Source organism: Antechinus flavipes, chromosome 6 (assembly GCF_016432865.1).
Source record: "Antechinus flavipes isolate AdamAnt ecotype Samford, QLD, Australia chromosome 6, AdamAnt_v2, whole genome shotgun sequence".
NCBI lineage: Eukaryota > Metazoa > Chordata > Mammalia > Dasyuromorphia > Dasyuridae > Antechinus > Antechinus flavipes.
In genome coordinates, this window is record NC_067403.1 from 203,944,662 (window position 1) to 203,966,664 (window position 22,003).

A 22,003-nucleotide genomic window follows, 5' to 3' on the forward strand; every position below is an offset into this window, starting at 1 on the left:
ATGTCTGGCAATAACTGCACTGCTGTGACTGGATTCATTCTTTTGGGGTTAACAGATGATCCCACCCTTCGTGTCATCCTCTTTGTGATATTTCTGGGTGTCTACATTGTCACCTTAGTTGGTAACCTTAGCATAATTATATTGATCAGAAATAGCTCTCAGCTTCACACTCCAATGTATCTTTTCCTCAGTAACTTGGCTTTTGTGGATATGGGATTTTCCTCATCTGTCACACCTCTCATGCTCATGCACTACTTTGGGAACATAATAGTAATTCCTCTGGGAGGTTGTGTGGCCCAATATTGTTTGGCATCCACCTTTGGGACAACTGAATGTTTCTTATTGGCTGTGATGGCTTATGATCGATATGTGGCTATCTGTAGCCCACTGCTCTACTCTACTAACATGTCAACTAGAGTCTGCACTCTGTTACTCATCATGTCTTACGTGGGTGGTTTTGTGAATGCTTGGACTTTTACTGGTTGCTTATTGAATCGGTCCTTCTGTGGACCCAATAAGATCAATCACTTTTTCTGTGACTATTCACCACTTTTGGAGCTTTCCCAAGCCCAAGAAGATCTTGCTGAAATTCTTCCTGCAGCCTCTGCTGGGTCTGTAATAATGATCACTGTGTTCATTATCCTAATTTCTTATGCATACATCCTCTTCTCTGTCCTGAAAATAAATTCCACTGAGGGAAGATCCAAAGCTTTCTCAACTTGCACTTCCCACCTCACAGCAGTCACTCTGTACTATGGCACCATTACATTCATTTATGTGATGCCTGAGTCTAGCTACTCAACAAATGAGAACAAAGTGGTGTCTGTTTTCTACACTGTAATGATCCCCATGTTGAATCCCCTGATCTATAGTCTAAGGAACAATGAAGTAAAAGGGGCCCTGAGAAAACTAATGAGTAGGACACGGTTATTTTTATGAATTCTTGTCAATACAGTAAATATTTACAACAAAAATTCTCTGCCAGGCACTGTGCTAAATTTGGGGGAACACAAGAATAAAAACAAAAGTTGTTTGTCTATCAGGACCTAGTATAATTATGATTTTGATTAAATAATTCATTGTCTTTGGCAAAAATATGCTTTTGTTTTAACATGAATTTCATTGTTGATCAGAAAAATATAAAAATGTATGCAATATTCAACACCCACAAACCTCCTATCTCTTCAAAGGAATAGGTAGAGATGCCTTCTCATAGCTCATAGCTCCTTTTTGAAGTTTGTTCTCTTTAGACTTGCAGCATTTTTTTTATTTGTTTATTGTGATGACTCCTTTTTCATTTAAATTGTTATATTTATTATTTGTATTATTCTTGACTTATCTTGCTTCATTCTGCATTAGATCATGCAAATCTCTTCCATGTTTCTGTATTTATCATATATATTATTTCTGTGCCACAATTTATTTGGCCTTTCCTCAATCACTGTACATTTACCTTATTTCCAGTACTTGCTACAGCACTTGCTATAAATATTTGGTATATATGAGGACTCTCCTTTTATCAAGATCTTCCTTCTGGGTTAGCCTGAAGAGTGAAGGATACTACAAAAAATTAGTTCAAATAAAAACAAAAGAAATCCATAAAATTTTTAAAGGGTCTTCTCAACTTGGGCCCCTTCTTATGTTTTTAATCTTACACTTTTCTCCCATTTGTGCAATGTCCAATCTAGCTACACTGGACTATCTGCTTTTCCCCACACATGACACTCCATGGTCTGTTTCTTTACACTGATACCCATTCTCACATGGGAATGCTTTGCTCCCCCACCTCTGCCACTTAGTTCCCTTGGCTTTCCTCAAAATAGCTCAAATACAACTTTCTGCAAGAATCCTTCTCTGGCCTCTCAAGTTAATAGTAGTTTTCTCTTTGAGATTATCTTCCATCTACTTCCTTTATATTACCAAGCTATTTACAAGTACTATTGGGTGGCAAAGTGGAAAGGTCACTGGACTAGGAACCAGGAAGACTCATTATCATGAGTTTAAATTTAGCATCAGACACCTATTAACTGTGATTCTGGGCAAGTCCCTTAACACTGTTTGCCTCAGTTTTCTCATCTGTAAAATGAGCTGGAGAAAGAAATGGTGACCATTCTAGTGTCTTTGCCAAGAAAACCCCAAGTGGTGGCAGGAAAATTTGAAGGTAACAACAACAAAATTATTTACATAATGTCTTTCCAATAAAATATGAACTCCAAGATGGCAGGTATTGTTCTTTGCTTTTCTTTATATTCCTAATTATAATAGAGTGCCTAGTATATTGTAAGTACTTAATAAAATATTGTTGATTAATTACCATCTTGCTTATCCTCTTATTGATGCTATCTAAATTTTCCATGTTTTCTTAAAATGTGGATCTCAAAGCTGAATATGATATTCCACATCTGAACAAAGCAGAATCCAATGGAACTATCACCTTCCTAGTTTTCAATCCTATGCTTCTCTTAATTCAGGCCAAATTTCCATTTAGCCCTTCTACCGACATGTCACACTATTGAATAATTATAATCTTTCCTGATGCTTAGTAATATTCATTTTAATTTCAAGCACTAGTTCAACATTTAACTGATTTCAATACTGTGTTGCTTTTCTGTTCTGTTCTGTTCGGGTCTTTTTTCCTGCCTTTTATCCAGTATAATCTAATTTGGGAAATAATCACTTTATAGAGTTTAATCTGATCATAAATATTTCATGGAATAATTTAAAATCTGATAAGACTATTCTCTTTCTCTTTTTTCATAATTCTGCTTTATATTATTTTGCAGGTCATATATAGTCTTTGGATCCTTATCCCAAATCATACTCACACTGATGAGTCAAAGCCCAAAGAACAATACTAGCTATATCTCTCAATATTCTTGGGTTTACCTTAAGGATTATGCTATATCCAAACCTATAGATAGGAACTCAGAATGACACTAAGAGAAATATAGAGATTGAAAAGGTCTACAAGAAAGGTCTACAAGGTCTACACATTTTCAGAAAACATAAGGTAGATCTGAGGGCTAGGGTTCTCTCTTCAAAGTCTTTACACATGTTCATTTGAGTGACATAGCATGCTTAGATATAAGATCCAAAGGAACTACACAGTATCATCTGTAAATGAAATGTCATTTTATGAACTAAGCAATTATATTAGAAATCCTTAGACCCTTTCATTGCTTCCTCTTGAGTTATATTTCTCAAGTATTTTTCCATTTTCACACCTATACTCATTAAAAAATCCAATTTTAATTCAGATAGTTGAACTATTTGTAGTATTTCTCTACTACCTCATTCATTATGAAAAGATCTTGATACATAGTCTACAATTATTTTCATAGTGGTCTTTTGCAAATATATTTTTAAAAATTTTGCAATATGAAATGAAAATTGTATCATTAAATGTTTCTTATTCCCTTTGGACATAAGGAAATCAATTCTCTTCTTTGCCTCTCCAAAAACAAAGTCAGAACCATCTTCCCATATTGCTGTAATTCTCTTTGTATTATGATGTGATTTATAGCAAAAATGCATGTTATGACTTAGCTACTCTGGAATTATATCCATCTGCTGATCCAGTTCCACTTAGAGTAATAATAGTTAAGTTAATATTTATATAAAGGCATGATCTGGTTTTATTTTTCCAGAGTTTTGTCAGTTATATCTCCCCTCAGTGTCATAAGGTATTTCTGAGCAACCAAGGGGATGGTCCTATACTGTTAACTCTTCATGATTACTACCCCAGTTCCATTTGTCCAAATAATATCAATTAGATTCTATACAGAGATATTTACTTTGAACATTATAGCAAGCAGAAAAGAACTACTATTCCCCATTCTCTAATCTCTGGAAGGGGAGCATATTTCCTCTATACCACTTTGATTGCTAAAAAGAGTAGGTTCGAATATAATATATCAAATATAGCATTCACTCCCACCAAGTTCATATTAAATTATTGTATAATTGAATGAATCTGAGTTTCAACTAATGCTAAGCTGGGTCTTTAAGCTGTTTCCTTAGAACTAGATACTGGACTCACTGGCCAAAAACTTTATATGTCCTCGACTCCTGGACCTTTTCATCACGCTCTTGACTTTCTCAGGCTTATAAAGATGGGTTATACAGCCTCCTTTCGGTGTGATTCTGAGAAATAAAGGGCCTGGTGCACAACCACCACCATGTTCTCAGGAGCCAACTAAACCCTCTTCAAGCAAGTCCATAAAGTACACAAGTAAAGAGAATAACAATATGTAATTAATGCTCTTTTAAGATGCACTCCACTTCTGATCCAACTAAGATTCCCCTTTACTGTGTGGCTATCAAAAATAATTACATAATTTGATTGCTTGCTCTAAATCTTTTCAAGGCATTTCCATTACATATCCTAATATCTTCCAGAGAGTAAACTATCTCAGCCTCTTCAAAATGTAGGATTGCTTCCCTCTTACCTCCACTGTTACATATATACAATCTTAAAATTGTGTGATCCTGATAACCATTTGCTTCCTTTAATGTCCCCCTACCACTATCATGAGCTCTGAAAGCAACAGTTTTGATCCCAGCTAGTCACTCTACTGGCAATGGTCCACTCTGGAATAAAATAAGTAAATTCTCAAAACATAGGTATGATATCTTGCCAGGATCATATTTAAAGCCCTTCAGAAGGTAATCTTGAACCCCACTGGTAAAAACTATTGAGCACCCAGAGACCCCTCCAAGTTAGAATAAGGAATCAAAGTAGGATTCTACATAGGAGGTGTGGAGTCAGTAAAGAGGGAAACAATAATCATATTGTATTCTGCTAGGACCAGAACACATTTGGAGTATTGTGTTCAATTAGACACAATGTATTAGAAAAGAGCTTGACCAACTGAAATACATCCAGAGGAGACTGACCAGATTGGTGAAAAGAATGAAAATTATTCCAAAAGATGATGACTTCTAATGGTCCAAAAAGATGTGTTATAAGTATTGGTTGTACTATATTATCTCAGTAAATATCCCTTTGTAAAGCTTATTGATGATAATTACTTAAAAATTTTACAAATTAATCTGCATCAAATATTGATATTGGAGAGATATTAATTGGCATTTGAAATTTATATTGAAGAGAACATACTGGAATGAAGAAAGGGATTAAAGCTAATAAAATGGGAGGAAAAGTAACATAATTCCTTGAAGTAAACTCAATAATCTTGAGGGAAGATTTGAGCTCTGACTCATCAGTGAGTGTGACTTGAGATAAGGAGTCCAAGAGCCTATATGAAGTGCAAAATAATATAAAGGGGAATTATGAAGGAGAAAAAGAGACTAGTCCTGTGAGAATCCAAATTATTTTATGAAATGGTTATGATTAGATTATACTCTAAAGTGATTATTTCCCAAATTAGGTTATACTGCCTTGTTCACATGTGGAATATCACATTCAGTCCTAAGGTCCACATTTTAAGAAAACATGGAAAATCTAGATAACATCAATAAGAGGATAAGCAAGATGATAATTAATCAACAAAATTTTATTGAATAGTAACAATATGCTAGGTACTGTATTATAACTGGGAAGAAAAAGAAAAACAAAGAATAACACCTGCCATCTATGAATCTATATTTTACTGGGAAAGACTCCATGTACATAATTTCGTCATTGCTGTTCCTCAGTCACCTTCAAGGCATATAGTCCAGTGTAGCTAGATTGGACATGGCATGGATGGGAATAAAGGGCAAGATTAAAAAAGGTAATAAGGGGCCAAGTTAATGAGATCCTTTAAAAAATTGATATCTTTTGTTTTTATGTGAACTAAATTTTTTCAGTATCCCTTCCTCCTCAGGCTTCCCCAATCCCATATAATAAGAATGCATTTTTAAAGGCATATGATACCCAGAAGGAGGGTCTTGATAATAGGAGAGTCCTCATATGCACCAAAACATTTGTAGCAGCATTTCCATATTGCAAGTATTAAAAATAAAGTGATTTGTGTTTGAGGAAAGACCAAGCAAAATGTGGCACAGAAGTAACATATATGATGAATATAGAAACATGGAAGAGATTTACATGATCTAATGCAGAATCAGGCAAACTAAGTCAAGAAAAATACACACAATGAATATAACAATTTAAATGAAAAAGAGTTACTACAATAAACAAATCAAAATTAATGCTGCAAGTCTACAGAGAACAATTAAGACTCCAAAAAGAAGTTATGAAAAGACATCTCTCCTCACTCCTTTGCAGAAGCAGGAGATTCATGCATATTGAATATTGCCTGTATTACAAATTTAACCTATTAAAACAAAAGTATACCTTTTCCAAAACCAATTAATTGATATGACTCAATCAAAATCATTATATCAGTAGAATATTAGCTCCTTATGGGCAAAGGTCCATTTTTGTCCTCAGATCCTCCAAGCCTAGCACAGTGTCTGACAGAAAATTTCTAATAAATATTTGCTGTATTAAGAAAAATTCATAAAAATAAGCGTTTCCTACTCATTAGTTTTCTCAGGGCCCCTTTTACTTCATTGTTCCTTAGACTATAGATCAGGGGGTTCAACATGGGGATCATTACAGTGTAGAAAACAGACACCACTTTGTTCTCATTTGTTGAGTAGCTAGACTCAGGCATCACATAAATGAATGTAATGGTGCCATAGTACAGAGTGACTGCTGTGAGGTGGGAAGTGCAAGTTGAGAAAGCTTTGGATCTTCCCTCAGTGGAGTTTATTTTTAGGATAGAAAAGAGAATGTACGCATAAGAAATTAGGATAATGAACACAGTGATCATAATTACAAATCCAGCAAAGGTGGGAGGAAGAATTTCAGCAAGATCTTCTTGGGCTTGGGAAAGCTCCAAAAGTGGTGAATAGTCACAGAAAAAGTGATTGATCTTATTGGGTCCACAGAAGGACCGATTCAATAAGCAACCAGTAAAAGTCCAAGAATTCACAAAACCACCCACGTAAGACATGATGAGTAATAGAGTGCAGACTCTAGTTGACATGTTGGTGGAGTACAGCAGCGGGCTACAGATAGCCACATATCGATCATAAGCCATCACAGCCAATAAGAAGCATTCAGTTGCCCCAAAGATGGATGCAAAACAAAATTGGGCCACACAACCTCCCAGAGGAATTACTATTATGTTCCCAAAGTAGTGCATGAGCATGAGAGGTGTGACAGATGAGGAAAATCCCATATCCACAAAAGCCAAGTTACTGAGGAAAAGATACATTGGAGTGTGAAGCTGAGAGCTATTTCTGATCAATATAATTATGCTAAGGTTACCAACTAAGGTGACAACGTAGACACCCAGAAATATCACAAAGAGGATGACACGAAGGGTGGGATCATCTGTTAACCCCAAAAGAATGAATCCAGTCACAGCAGTGCAGTTATTGCCAGACATCTGCCTTGGAAAGACTACCTAGAAGATAGAAGAAAAGGATATTAAAATGGAATACATTAAAATGGAAAGAATAAAAAATACTAAAATTCTGTTCAGCTCAAAGAAGAATTTGACTATAATGCTTATGGTTCAACTCTCTCTCAATGACTACAAAAATGTGTAGTGTGCTGAGTCAATTTTTCAACACTTCCCACCTCACTCTTCCTTCTCAAAAAAGGATGTCACATCCTACTTTTCTGACAAAAGATAAGCTATCCCCATGTTCTTCCTTTTCCTTCTTATTCTATAATTCAGAATGATATTCAATATCATCTTCTATGGCTTTTGCAACAATCTCTGAAAAAGAGATAGTCCTTTTCTCAGTTGATCCCGTCCCTTATAGTCAATCTGAAGCTTTCCCATTAAAAAATTAGTTTTACATTGGGAAATGAATGTAAACTGTTTGCATTTTTGTTTTTCTTCCCGGGTTATTTTTACCTTCTGAATCCAATTCTTCCTGTGCAACAAGAGAACTATTCGGTTCTGCAAACATATATTGTATCTAGGATATACTGTGACATATTTAACATGTATAGGACTGCTTGCCATCTAGGGGAGGGGGTGGAGGGAGGTGGTGGAACAGAAGTAAGTGCAAGGGATAATGTTGTAAAAAATTACCCAGGCATGGTTCTGTCAATAAAAAGTTATACTTATTTAAAAAAAGAAGAAGAAAAACTAGTTTTAATCTTTAATATCGTAATCTATAGACTTCTTTCTTTCTGCCTACAATTGGACCCGAATCTGTCCCATCCTTTAAAAATCTTTATTTGTCCCTGACATCCTATATCTCTTCTCTTTTCCAGTCAGCTCTCATAGGGGAAGGAAAATGTTTCACAAGCCTTTCAAGCGAGGATTCTTAATCTTCTGTGTGCTACAGATCCCTTTGCAAAATTGACAAAGCCAAAAGACCCCCAATTAAGAATAAGGAAGAGAGTACAATTGAAGGAAATGCTAAATTAACTGAAGGAATATTGCATATCTACTATATCAGTTATTTCCCTCTCTTTTTAGAATTACTAGATTTTAATATCATGTCAAAGAACATTGGTAAAAATCTGAGCATATCCTTAATCAGAAGTTGGGTTTTGATTTCAAGAAGGTATCTTTTATCTGTCTGTAACCCCTTCAAAACTCTACGCTCTGATCTTGTGGAACCTCTCATGAAATGTCATATTCTCATTTACTTATTATTGCTTCCACGCATTGCCTCCATTTATCCTAAGAAGCCTCTGAATATAAGCTGTAGAAAGTTCATATGTCAGTTTACATAAATGAAAGCAATAGGTTCCCCAGATATTGTACAAGCATTTAAAATAACATATATTGTGTATGGGACAACTTTCATTTTAGTCCCCAGAAAACACAAATTTTAAAAATGAACATAAAGGGCCTCACAATGGCCTAAAGCAATCAACACAATTTCCTAGTGTTCTTTTAACATTTTCCCCACTACCTATTTTTATTGCCCCAATGTGGGAACTTCCCCAAAAAGAGAAATACAATTTGAAATTGCTAGAAATTTCCTTCAAAGCCCACTTAGGTAAACATATCAATCACCCAATCAATCATTGGTACTTATTACTGTTCAATCATGTCCAGCTCTGTGATTCCATTTGAGGTTTTCTTGGCAAAGTTACTGGAGTAATTTTCCATTTCCTTTTCCAGCTCATTTTACAGCTGAGGAAGCTGAATAAAACAGGGTTAAGTAATCAGCCTAGGGTCACCTGGCTAGTAAGTATCTGAGGCCAGTTTTGAACTCAGGAAAATGACTCCAGGCCCAGCACTCTAACCATTATATGACCCAGCTGCTCTCTAGCAGAATCTACTGTACTGAAATAACTGAGGTTACAAATACCAAAAAAATGGGAAATAATCCCTACTCTAAAAAAAATCCCTATTCTAAAAAAAAAGTTACTTTTTATTAGAGGCAACAAAATGCACAAATTATATATATGTGTGTGCATATATATGATAAAATGAAAAATGAATGTGAAGTATTTAAATATACAACTTTCCATGTGAGTCTTCTGAAAGGTAGCCATTGATTGGTCCTAGGGTTTAAGGAGGACCACCTCATCCTCTGCTCATAATTTCTATACTATTAGGAGGGGGAAGAAGCAGCATATCTGGAAGGTCTGTAAGATCAGTTAACTTCTTTCAGTCTCATTTTCTTCATATGTAAAATTAATAACACCTCTCTCAGAGAAGTTGGGAGGATCAAATGAGATATTCATAAAATACTTTGCAAAATCTTCGAGTATTGTATAAATATTAGCTATTATTAGTATTTCTTTCAACTGGCTATCTGAAAGGGAGAAGCAAATGGCTTTACAAAATATGGTAAAGATGACAACACAATGCAAGTTACAGATTCAATGTAAATACCAAGAAACTATTTCATAGAATTAAAATAAAAACAATTTATGTGAAAATGGATATACAATAAAATAAAAAGAGATTGCACTTCTAGCTTTCAAATTATGCTATGATAGACTATTATATAAATTATCTGATAATGGCAAAAAGTAGGGGGGGAAAGATGTTTGAAACAGAATATATAACCCAAACTTAGGTTATACTATGCAATAAACTAGTATTTGATTTTTTAAAAAGAAACCAGAATGTCAAAAGAGAAGAAATTATTTAATATCCACTATAGAGAAAATTGGATAAAAAATGAAAAATGAAATAATTTTTAATCATTCATATTATAAAAAGGTATTTAATTTTTAGTCAAGCAAAACAAAATATATTTAAATGATAGTCTACTAGAGTTATAAAGGGGAAAAGTTCTTAACTATTCGACAAATAGAAAATTTTGGAGTCAAAATTAATGGATTTAAACATAAAAAATAAAGAGCTTAGACATAATAAAAAACAGTGTTTAAGACACAGACTGGGAATATTTTAGCTGTGGATATTCTTGACAAAACTCTGACTACTAATTTATAAGAAACTAGCACAAATTAAGAAGGATGAGATCCATTTCCTAAAATGAAAATGGTTAAAGAATAAGAACAGGGGCATCTAGGTGATATAGTGGCAGTGATAGAGTAGCAGCTCTGAAGATATGAGGACCTGAGTTCAAATGTGACCTCAGACCGTTAACACTTCCTACCTGTGTGACCGTGGGCAAATCACTTAACCTCACTTGCTTCAGCAGGAGGAAAAGAAAAAAGAATAAGAACAGATAGTTCTTCAAAGAAGAAATGCAAATTATCAATGGCAACCTGAAATATATTTAATAATCATAGAAAATCAACTGAAATATTATCAAACATGTGATCTGTCTCTTGACAAGGAGACAATGGATTTAGAATGCCAAATGAGACCCTTTTTTTTTTTTCATGTATAATCAATGAAAAATTTGTTTTGCTTCATGATGTGTATCTGTTACAAGGCATTTGCTTTTCTTTTAAGTGGGGTAGGAAGAAAATAGATATCTGTTGGTTAAAAAATTGATAAAAATTAAAATAACTGCCAAATACTATCTCATTCTCATTAAATTTTCATATATTTAAAAATTAAATTAAATTTTATTCAGAATTATGGTAGGAGCAGTGACTGCTGATGGAACTGTAAATTATTATAATCTTTGTGAAAAGTAATATAGTAATAGGCAACATGAACTCCAAAAATATTCACACCCTTTTTCAGTGATCTATTATAATTACTATTATGTCCTAAGGATGTTATTAAAAAGGGAAGAAAAAAAAACTTATCTGTACAAAAATATTCATAGCAAATATTGTCCATTGTAGAAAAAAATAGAAATGATTCATGTATCCAATGATAGGTATTTTGGGGAAAAGATAAGGATCAAAAAAAGGGACTATTACTTGAATTCAGTAAGATAATGGTTACTGTACAATGAAAAGAAATTAGAACTACTCAATTTTTATTTTACTCTTGTTTTGCTGTCAAAAATAACAATGTTTGAATTGAAAGGGCAAACAAATGTGTCATTGGACCCATGGGAAAAACAGGCTAATGGATTGATAATCAAAATAATTAGGGAAGTAGCGAGAGATCATTGGGCTGTCACTGAGAAGTTCAAGTTAGCAGGCACATATGAAGTATATCCCAGGATGATTACAGAATTGGTAAATGTTGGTTGCTGAGCCACTATCAGTGATTTATGAAAGTTCATGGAGAATGAGGGAGATACTAAAAGACTGTCGAAGTGAAAACCATCTATATGAGAAGGATCAGAAGATTTAAGTGAACTCCACAGACAATATGAGTCAGAAATGTAGTTAGGCAAAAAAGAAAAATGCCAATTCATATTTAAGCTGAATAAATGAACAATAATATTCAGTAAGGAAAAAATTCCTACCAATTAGAATTCCCCAAGGGGGAATATATTATCTCAGAAGGTAGGGAGCTCCTTTTTTCTAAGGGTCTTTGAGGGAAGACTTATTGTTGCTTGTTGGAAATATTGTACAGAAAATAATTAAACATATATGAATTGCTACACCCAGCAAAAGAACTGTGGGAGATGACTATGAACCATTACATAGAATTCCCAATCCCTATATTTTTGTCCACCTGCATTTTTGATTTCCTTCACAGGCTAATAGTACACTATTTCAAAGAATGATTCTTTTTGTACAGCAAAATAACTGTTAGGATATGTATGCTTATATTGTATTTAATTTATACTTTAACATATTTAACATGTATTGGTCAACCTGCCATCGGGGGGAGGAGATGGGGGGAAGGAAGGGAAAAATTGGAACAAAAGGTTTGGCAACTGTTAATTCTGGAAATTACCCATGCATATATCTTGTAAATAAAAAACTATTTAAAAAAATTTAAAAAAAAAAGAAATGAACAGGCAGATTTCAGAAAAACTTGAAAAGACTTCCATGAACTAATGCTGAATTAAGTAAGCAGAAGCAAGAGATCATTATACCAGATACAGTAATATTGTGCATGATAGACTTCGTTTTTCTCAGCAATATAGTGATCTGACAATTCTAAAAGCTCTTGATGTAAAATGTAATCCGTATTCAGAGAAAGAACTATGTAGTCTGAATGCAGATAGAAGCAAACAATTTCCACTTTTTAAATAGTTTTCTTTCTCGTGGTTTTGCCCTTTTCTTTTCATTCATCTTTTATAACATAACAAATGTGAAAATATGTTTAATATAATTCTATGATTATAACCAATATCAGATTGCTTGCCTTCTTGGGGAGGAAAAGGGGAAAAAATGGGAATCAAAATCTTACAATCATAAATGGTGAAAGCTATCTTTACATGTAATTGGAAAAAATAAAATACTATTAAATGATTTTTTAAAATAAAATAAACATATATGGATTGAATTAAATGGCTTTTGAAACCTTTTCACACTGAGATTTTCTGATCCTACTACCACTTCATTCCCAAGTTCTTAAATTTAATAGATCCTCCTGATTACTGGTAACATATCATTACTTATTCCACTGGAAACTAGAAGCAGAAAAAACTTTCAAAGAGTTCATACTTATTTTACTTTGGCCTACATCTTGATCTATCCAAAATTCTCATAAACAAATTTATCATAGATATTAATACATTCAATATCTCACTGGGACCTATTCTCTCACTTTAAAAAAAACAGCAATTAAGATAAGAGAAAAATGGATAAATAATAGCACATATAACAAAAAACTGAGGATTTCAGCAAATTACATAAACAATAGACATAATAGTAATGTCTTCTGAATGTGCACTATGATAAGAAAGAACTATATACATCATAAAGGAGCAAAGATATTACTGATGAAGGCAGCACTTGAAATATGGAGGATTCACCATGCAGGAATTTGATAATCACATCATCATTCAAATTGATGACAAAAAGCTAGATTTTCTTCAGACTACTAATCAGATCAAACAACATCAGATTCATTGACTTTTATTTTCAGCACATTAAAATTCATCAATTTAATTCAATAACAATGACTACGTAAAATTTATCAAGCTCATTTTTTATTGATACTACTCAGCCCTAACTTTTAAAGTATAATGTAAGCTCCTCATGGTTATGGCCTATTTTTGTCTTCATATCACCAACATAATGCCCTGAATATAGGAGATGCTCTTTATTCAACTGAATTTATAAAAATAAGTGTTTTGTGCCTATCAATTTTTTCATGGCCCCTTTCATTTCCTTGTTTCTCAGAGTATAGATCAGGGGATTCAACATGGTGATTATTACACTATAGAAAATGGATACCACTTTGTTCTGATCAGTTGAATATATTGACTTAGGCATCACGTAAATAAATGTAATGGTCCCAAAGAACAGTGTAACGGCAGTAAGGTGGAAGTACATGTGGAGAAAGCTTTGGATCTCCCCTCAATGGAGCGCATCCTCAGGACTGAGAAGAGAATATATACATAAGAGATAGTTATAATTAAAGCTGCTATTACAATTACTGATCCTGAAGAGAAAGAAGGAAGAATTTCAACAAGAGGAACATGGGAACAAGAAAGTTTCAGCAAAGGTGAGTAGTCACAGAAGAAGTGATTGATTTTATTGGGTCCACAAAAAGACAAATTCAATAAGCAACCAGTAAAGGTCCAACCATTCACACAACCACCTAGGTAAGCTGTGATGACTAAAAGAGTGCAGACTCTAGTTGACATATTGGTGGAGTAGAGTAGGGGACTACAGATGGCCACATACCGATCATAGGCCATCACAGCCAGCAGTAAACATTCAGTTGTCCCAAAGGCAACTAGAGAATAAAGTTGGACTGCACAGCCTGGCAGAGAGATTGAGGTCATGTCCCTAAGAAAGCTCATGAGCATCACAGGTGTGACAGATGAGGAAAGCCCAATATCTACAAAAGCCAAGTGGCTGAGGAAAAGGTACATTGGAGTATGAAGTTGGGAGCTCTTTTGGATCAATATTATGATGCTTAGGTTGCTCAGTAAAATGGCAAAATAGATTCCTAGAAATACCACAAAGAAGAAAATACGAAGTGTTGGGTCATCTGTCAACCCCAAAATAAAGAATTCTGTCACAGCGGTGTAGTTTTTGCTAGTCATCTGTTCTCAAATAGTGCCTGTTAAGACAAAAAAAAATCACAATTAGAATGAAATAAAAAACTAAAATTTGAGCATTTCTTATCTGCCACCAACCTAATATTTGTAGGAATGGTAAATGTATAAGTGGTTCTTACAAGTAACATACTCTGAAAATACAGAAGAAGGAAGTCAGGGATGGCCTCATAGAGTTAGAGCTATCTGAAACAGGTCTCAGAATCAGTAGGATTTCAATAGGAAGAGATGGGATTGGGATGTAAGAGATTATAAATGACATGATACTAGATTGATTTAGAAAAAGTTTGGGCATTTGTCACCACAGCAAATTTTGTTCATATATATTCAGTTCAATATATTAGAAATTCAGTTTACTTGTTACTTTATATAACTATATTCAGTTTAATATGTTATTCAGTTATATTGCTATATTATATTCAGGTTAATATGTTAGAAATTTTGATATATTCAGTTTAATATGTTAGAAATTTTAACATCATATTATCAGCAAATCTGATATGTCCACATTGCAAAAGTTCATCCACAACAATAAGCTATAAGGAATCCAATTGACTAACAAAGATTGCCAAGACTCACATATAGTCATAGAAATGGATAACAGAATTCTCAGCTAATCCAATACTTCAGTTTACTCATGTTCACACACATAACCCAAAGTGAGTGGGAGGATGAAATATTATCCATTGCATTTAGGCAATACAGGAAATCCAATTTAGAAAAATGGAGTTTAAATAAAGATCTATTTTAAAGTATTCACTCTAAGGCATGTACTCTATATAAATGTTATTATATTTATTTTGTCCTTTGCAAACCTGGTTAAACAATGCATCTGATAGGTAGACATTAGGGAAATTTATATTGACAATACTCCTGCAAAACATACAAACATTTATGTTGGGAAATTAACAGGCAGACATTTGAAGACAATTTTCTATGGCAGCTCACATCTTCACAGTCATAAAATTGATTGAGAGGTAAAAAGAATGCAAAATCCTGTTGTGTTTATTGTTTGCTAATTGCAATTCATGGAACAAGTTTTGTGGATAATTATTCTGTGATTCATTCTCATATTGATGAGAGTAGAAACAATGTTTTAGACCACCACCTGTGCCATATGAAGAATTAGAAATGAAAATGAAAGTTTAAGAAAATGAAGTAGGAAAAAACAGTTGGATATGACTAAATGTAGGCATAAGAAATCAATGTGGGAGACAAAACTGTTGTAAAGTCACTGAAGAAAAATATTTCCAAGGTATTTCAGAGATGAAATGGAAAAGCTCTCAGATGATATTATCATCCACCAGTCATGATCCCTTAATCTCTCACAGCTTTAGTTTCTTCATTTATAAAATGGAAATCCTAATACCATTTACCTTCCCATGAAGATCAAATGAGGTAATATGTGTAAAGTATTTTACAAAACCTTAAAGCATTACAAAAATGCCAGCTATTATTATTTTCATTGCTTTGATACACAAAAATGCTGTGCTAGTAATATTTTGGTACTATGGGACCTTTCTTTCTATCTTGGGCTTAATACGTGTGTGTGTGTGTGTGTGTGTGTGTGCATACACACTACAGAAGGAGGAATTAGATAAAGTAATAAGGCAAATATATAAAGTAAAAGTTTTCTAATAAAGTGGAATAGTAAATTTTAAGAAAGCAACAGGATTAAACTCTTTTCTCTAAGAAGTAAACTTATGTATGTAGATTGGCTTCTAATATATCTAGCACAGAAATTCAGACTTTTAATATATTTTAGTAATAAGTTCTCAAAATTGGATTAAGAATTTTGCATATAAAATCGCATTGTAAAAAAAGGGGATTCTATTGTTTTATCTTTAAAGTATCTTTATAAATAAGATATCCATGGTTTTTAAAGATCCTATAGAACATTCAGTTACAATAAAAATAGCAAATAGATTATAAAAGTTGAAATTCTCTGAAATTTCAGGTTTGAAGAACCAAATTTAAGAGATCATACTAAATTGTATCAAGTGTTATTACTACCAGATTTTATCTACCTAGGAATTTCTACAAGTGATTTGGATCTAGAGAAATGGAATTCCCTTTAGAGCTGCCCTTAGAATGAGACCTATTCCAGAATGTCAGAGGTGAAAGATCCAGGAACAGCCAAGATGATTATGGGGGCCTCTGGGACTCAGTTCAAAATATGCTGATTAAATAGTGGTTTACTCAGATACAAAATAACTTGATTTTAAATAACATTGAAGCCTATTGCATTGCTATAGTCTTTTATTTCGTGGTGTTTATGCTTATGTTTAAGTGTTCTTGGCTACCTTGATGACATATAACTCCCTTCTCAAAATTGGTCCATTATAAGTAGTTTAAACCACACTGACTGTCTTGGGACTCAATTTTGGAGCTAGCTTCCTTTTCTTTCTATTCAGTTTCTGTCTTGTGAGAAAACTATTCAATTGTGGAATTGTGAGTATACCTTATTGCATTATTTGAACCTAGACATACGAGTCCAGGAAATTGAACCACCTGTGCCTGCTGCTTAGAGATCCTTAAATAAGGGTCTCTGCTGACCAGGAACCCAGTCAGATCCCAAAATGGATGCAAGTTTTTTCACAACCATGTATTTCAAGCAAGCTATATATCTTATCTGTATCCGTAGGTCAAAGGATAGAGACATTTTGGTCACTTTTTAAAAGCATAATTCCAAATTTCTTTCTCAAATAGATCAATCAGTTCTCAGATCTGACAATACTGTTATCAGTACCTGAGAGTGGAGTGCCACATGGTGACAAAGAATCTTCTGGTTCCTGCAGAACTGGAGAAACTCATGACTCAGTATGCACTGTAGCAGAAATGAGTTTATATAGAAAAGGATTGCTTTGCCCTGTCTTTCCCTTTCTTACAATGAGCCAGGCAAAATCTGATGTGAACTTCTAGGTAGAAGGAGCCCTATTCCCCAGCCTGCTGTTATGCTCTCATGAGCCAATGTATATTTTTCTTTTGTATTTGTTCTTTCTGAATATTAAGTAAATGAATATTCTGATATGGGAGAATCCAAAAAACTGGTGAAACCAGGAGATTCATCAAAGCTATGAGATGTCCAACCAACAACTCAAGTCAGCAGTAGTAACAGCCAAATTTAGTGAGAAGCTATTACAGTACATGAGGGACCTGCTTAATCGATCCCAGTAGTTAATCTCTCCATCAGATGAATCACTGAACCTGTATAACCATGTAAAAGAATGACTCATCCATAACCAAGACTAGAAATTAAATTAATAGAGATTTAATAGAGAAGGAAAAAGATTACCAAGGCCGTCCCTGAGGCATACATATGTCTTAGTACTTTTGTGATTCAACTTTAAACCCATTCTTCCCAGGGATTTTATAATTGTGGAGGGGAGCGGGATATTATAATACAATGAAAGGGAGGAAGGAGGAAAATATTTTGTACCAACCACATTAAACTTGAATCTATTTTCCCCAGGACTTGAATCTATTCTTCCAGATATACAAGGTACACAAGGGGAGAATGTGCTCTTGGTTTAGGGTATGTTTTGGTAACATCTCTCCTTGCTATACCTTCTCAGTAAATATCTCTTTGTAAATATATATATGTATGTATAACATATCTACCAAATGGTCAATATTGTGGGTGGAGCACACAAACTGGGGGCATAGAATCTCTCAGGATTATTGCCAAAGTGGAAGAGGAAGTGCTTTGGTAAAGCTTGGTCAAAAGAAGGAAATGGGGGGAGGGTAGGCTAAAAAACAGAAACTTTGAAATATAAAAGCCTTCAGATACAAAATATACCCTAGAAAAGGTCTGAGATTTTAATAGCTAAATTGCATCTGAAGAGATTAGCTAGACCCAACTTCTTAAACTGTGGTTCCTGATCCATCTCTTAACTAAATGTGGGAATCATGAAATTATGATTTGTTATAAATAAATATTTGATTTGTACATCTATTTTATACGCCTATATACCCGTTGTCATATAAAAGTTTATATGGTTAAGTAATTGGTTTAGAAAGTATCTGAGACTGGATTTGAACTCAGGTCTTCCTAACTTCAGATGCTAATAGCCAGTGAATATAAGAAAGTGTGTATAATATAACATATTATACATATATAATATTATATATATAATATATTATAATAAAAATATAATATAAGTGGTCTTTCTGCCACTGGGCTGCTGCTGTACAACTCGGCCTGCCATTGTACTTGAGCTTGGGCTCTTCTCAGAAAACGGATGACTGCTGAACAGTCATCCCCTGGACTCCGAGGACCTCATATTTGACGAGTAGTTACAATCTTTTCCAACATTCAGTTACTAGCTTGGCTGCATGATACTGTGGCTTCTTCAGCTGTAGTGTTACAATGTACTTTGAACTAGGGCAATTATTTTTAGTTTAGGATTGGCTGGATCTGTTTCTTTTTGACTCGTTCAGAATCTTAGCTCTGAGGTTTATTATTTCCAAGCAGGATATGAAAGAGATCTAGCTTATACTATTTTGACAATCCTTTTTGGCTCAATTCCCTTTCCTCACTAAGGCACTCTACCTTGCTTTTGGGTTATCAGTCTCAATTCAGTTAATTATATTTCTCATCCTTTTTGGGGGGATCTTTTGCAAATGACTGATTAGGAGCAATGGTATGGATACATTCTGTGTCCTGTAGGCAAGTTATTGTCTAACTCAAGGCTTCTTAAACTTTCTCCATTTGCAACCCCTTTTCACCTGAGAAACTTTTACATGACAACGGGTATATAGGGGTATAAAACAGATGTACAAATCAAATGATGAGATGCAAATTAAGACAACTCTGAGATACCACTACACACCTCTGATTGGTTAGAATGGCAGGGAAAGATAATGCTGAATGTTGGAGGGGATGTGGGAAAACTGGGACACTGATACATTGTTGATGGAACTGTGAACACATCCAGCCATTCTGGAGAGCAATTTGGAACTATGCTCCAAAAGTTATTCAACTGTGCATACCCTTTGATCCAGCACTGTTACTATTGGGCTTATATCCCAAAGGGATCTTAAAGAAGGGAAAGGGACCTGTATGCGCAAGAATGTTTGTGGTAGTCCTTTTTGTAGTGGCCAGAAATTGGAAACTGAGTGGATGCCCAGCAATTGGAGAATGGCTAGGTAAATTGTGGTATATGAATGCTATGGAATACTATTGCTCTATATGAAATGACAACAGGATGATTTCAGAAATGATGCTGAGTGAAATGAGCAGGGCCAGGAGATCATTATATACTTCAACAATAATATTATATGATGATCATTTCTGAAGGACATGGCCCTTTTCAACAATGAGATGAACTAAATCATTTCCAATAGAGAAGTAACGAATTGAATCAGCCATACCCAGCAAAAGAACTCTGGGAAATGAATATGAACCACTACATAGAATTCCCAATCTTTCTATTTTTGTCTGCCTGCATTTTTAACTTCCTTCACAGGTTAATTGTACACTATTCCAAAGTCCGATTCTTTTTATACAACAAAATAACTGTATGGACATGTATACATATATTGTATTTAACATACACTTTAACATATTTCACATGTACTGGTCAACCTGCCATCTGGAGGAGGGGGTGCGGGGAAGGAAGGGAAAAATTGGAACAAAAGGTTTTGCAATTGTCAATGCTGAAAAATTACCCATGCATATATCTTATAAACAAAAAGCTATAATAAAAAAAATTTTTAAATAAAAAAATTATCTTTGTATATGTTTGGATATTAGAAAGGGAAAGGGAGAGAGAGAAAGAGAAATAAAGAAAGAGAGAGAAGGAGGAGGAAGAGGAGGAGAAGGAAGAAGAAGAGAGAGAGGGAGAGAGAGAGTCAGACACAACTGAAAGACTGAATAAGTTCCAGTAGTATCTCATATTTTCTAGTAGCCAAGCCTAGTGAGGAACCAGTACAATAGATGAATGACCAGTTGGATCCAGTCCAACAGCAGAATGACCTAGCCATTGGAAACACATCATCTTATGAGATATAACCTATTTGAGCTGTCCATACAGCAGATATGCTAAACCTTGTGAGGAGTCAACTCTGCTGAGCAATAGAACATGCCCTAGAGGGAATTCTGTAGGGCCCTCTGGCTAAAAGAAGGACACCATCCCTCAGTTCCAGACTTGTGATTTAACTAACCATGTGTTCCTTACAATCGTATCTCATCAATGTGGTACTTGAAGTTCATGCTTATTCTTCCCCACATGAAATATATGTGAAGGTTTGAAGGATAATGTTTTGCAATTATTCTTCTTACCATGCCGTTTAAATAAAAGCTAGTCCTAAAGAAATGAATACTGGTGGATTGTTAAAGAGAAATATACTGGAAGGGGCTGGGAAGTTAGTGTTAGGAAATTAATCACCCTCACAATTATCCCTAGAATCTTAAAAGCAGGAATGACCACCCATCGGCAGAATCAACCTGCCATTGTGAACAGAGATTGAGCAAATAAGCCCAAAGTCAAGTGCAATACCTAGAACCCAAAGCAGAGCAATAGTCAACTTTCTTTTGGGAAACAAGCTGAGTAGTATGAGTAGGAGATGGGAGAACAAATTTAGAGCAGGTACTATATTTTTTGAATCTGTGAACCATCTTTCCTTAGTTTCTTTGGTCTTTATTTTTTAAAGCTGTCCTCAAATATTTATTCTTCCAGACTACCCACCTCCAAGGGATTGAACACTGTCTATAAGAATTTCCAATATTAGTTTTGTTAACTTGTCCATCCAAGTTCTTTCAGAGCCCCTGTATAACATTTAGAAGTCAGGACTTTCAGCATGGTCCTGGGAGGCCCTTCCCACTGTGAAATTGATCTTGGACAGCTGAATGTCTCTCCCCTCTGGTCACCCTGGTGTTAAGCTCTTAATATTATGGGGGAATATAGAATATATTTTGGTACTGCCTCTCTAAATCCACTCTGAAGCAAGATCATTGCTCAGATCTCATAATGCTGCAGGAATATCCTCACCAGCACCAATGCACTTAATCCCTTAATGTCTTGTAACTAAAACAGAGACTAGTCTAGATTCAAATGGTCTTGATGAGTGGAAACCCTAAGCCATTACTTTCTTTGCTTTTTTTCTGGGGTTCTGTGAGGGAATAAAGAGCCAGAGAATATAAGAAGGAATCTTATCTCTTTTTTTAGAGGTCAGATTTCCCCAGGTCTGAACTTAACCCAACTTGACTCAGAGCTGGAGCCCTTTAGTGAAAGAAAGGTAATTAGGTCCCTTGGGTCTACACTGTTATGTGAAAAATGATTATCTCTAGGATCTTATATTTCTAGCTAGAAGGGAACTTTAGTACAACCTCCTTGTTTCCCAAATAAAATTAAAGCAGTGGATAGAATGTCACTCTTCCTAATTATTTTCCTAACTTTAAATATAGCCTCAGATACTTCCTATGTGTGTGACCCTGGGCAAACCACTTAATCCTGTTTGCCTCAATTTCTCAGTTCCTGTAAAATGACCTAGAGAAGGAAAGGGC

At 34.6% G+C, this 22,003-nt stretch overlaps 2 protein-coding genes and 1 pseudogene across 2 annotated transcripts; 1 reads left to right on the forward strand and 2 right to left on the reverse strand.

Moving 5' to 3' along the window:
* LOC127539818 (olfactory receptor 480-like) lies at positions 1-939 on the forward strand. The gene has a single exon (XM_051964192.1). The coding sequence runs from the start codon at positions 1-3 to the stop codon at positions 937-939; it is 939 nt and encodes a 312-aa protein (XP_051820152.1).
* Positions 940-6,464: 5,525 nt separating this feature from the next.
* LOC127539820 (olfactory receptor 472-like) lies at positions 6,465-7,403 on the reverse strand. The gene has a single exon (XM_051964194.1). The coding sequence runs from the start codon at positions 7,401-7,403 to the stop codon at positions 6,465-6,467; it is 939 nt and encodes a 312-aa protein (XP_051820154.1).
* Positions 7,404-13,546: 6,143 nt separating this feature from the next.
* Positions 13,547-14,484, reverse strand: LOC127539821 (olfactory receptor 480-like; annotated as a pseudogene).
* Positions 14,485-22,003: the final 7,519 nt, after the last annotated feature.

What these genes read in the sequence shown, in the direction of transcription:
- LOC127539818 (XM_051964192.1), top strand. Translation starts at nt 1, where the DNA reads ATGTCTGGCAATAACTGCACTGCTGTGACTGGATTCATTCTTTTGGGG.
- LOC127539820 (XM_051964194.1), bottom strand. Translation starts at nt 7,403, where the DNA reads ATGTCTGGCAATAACTGCACTGCTGTGACTGGATTCATTCTTTTGGGG.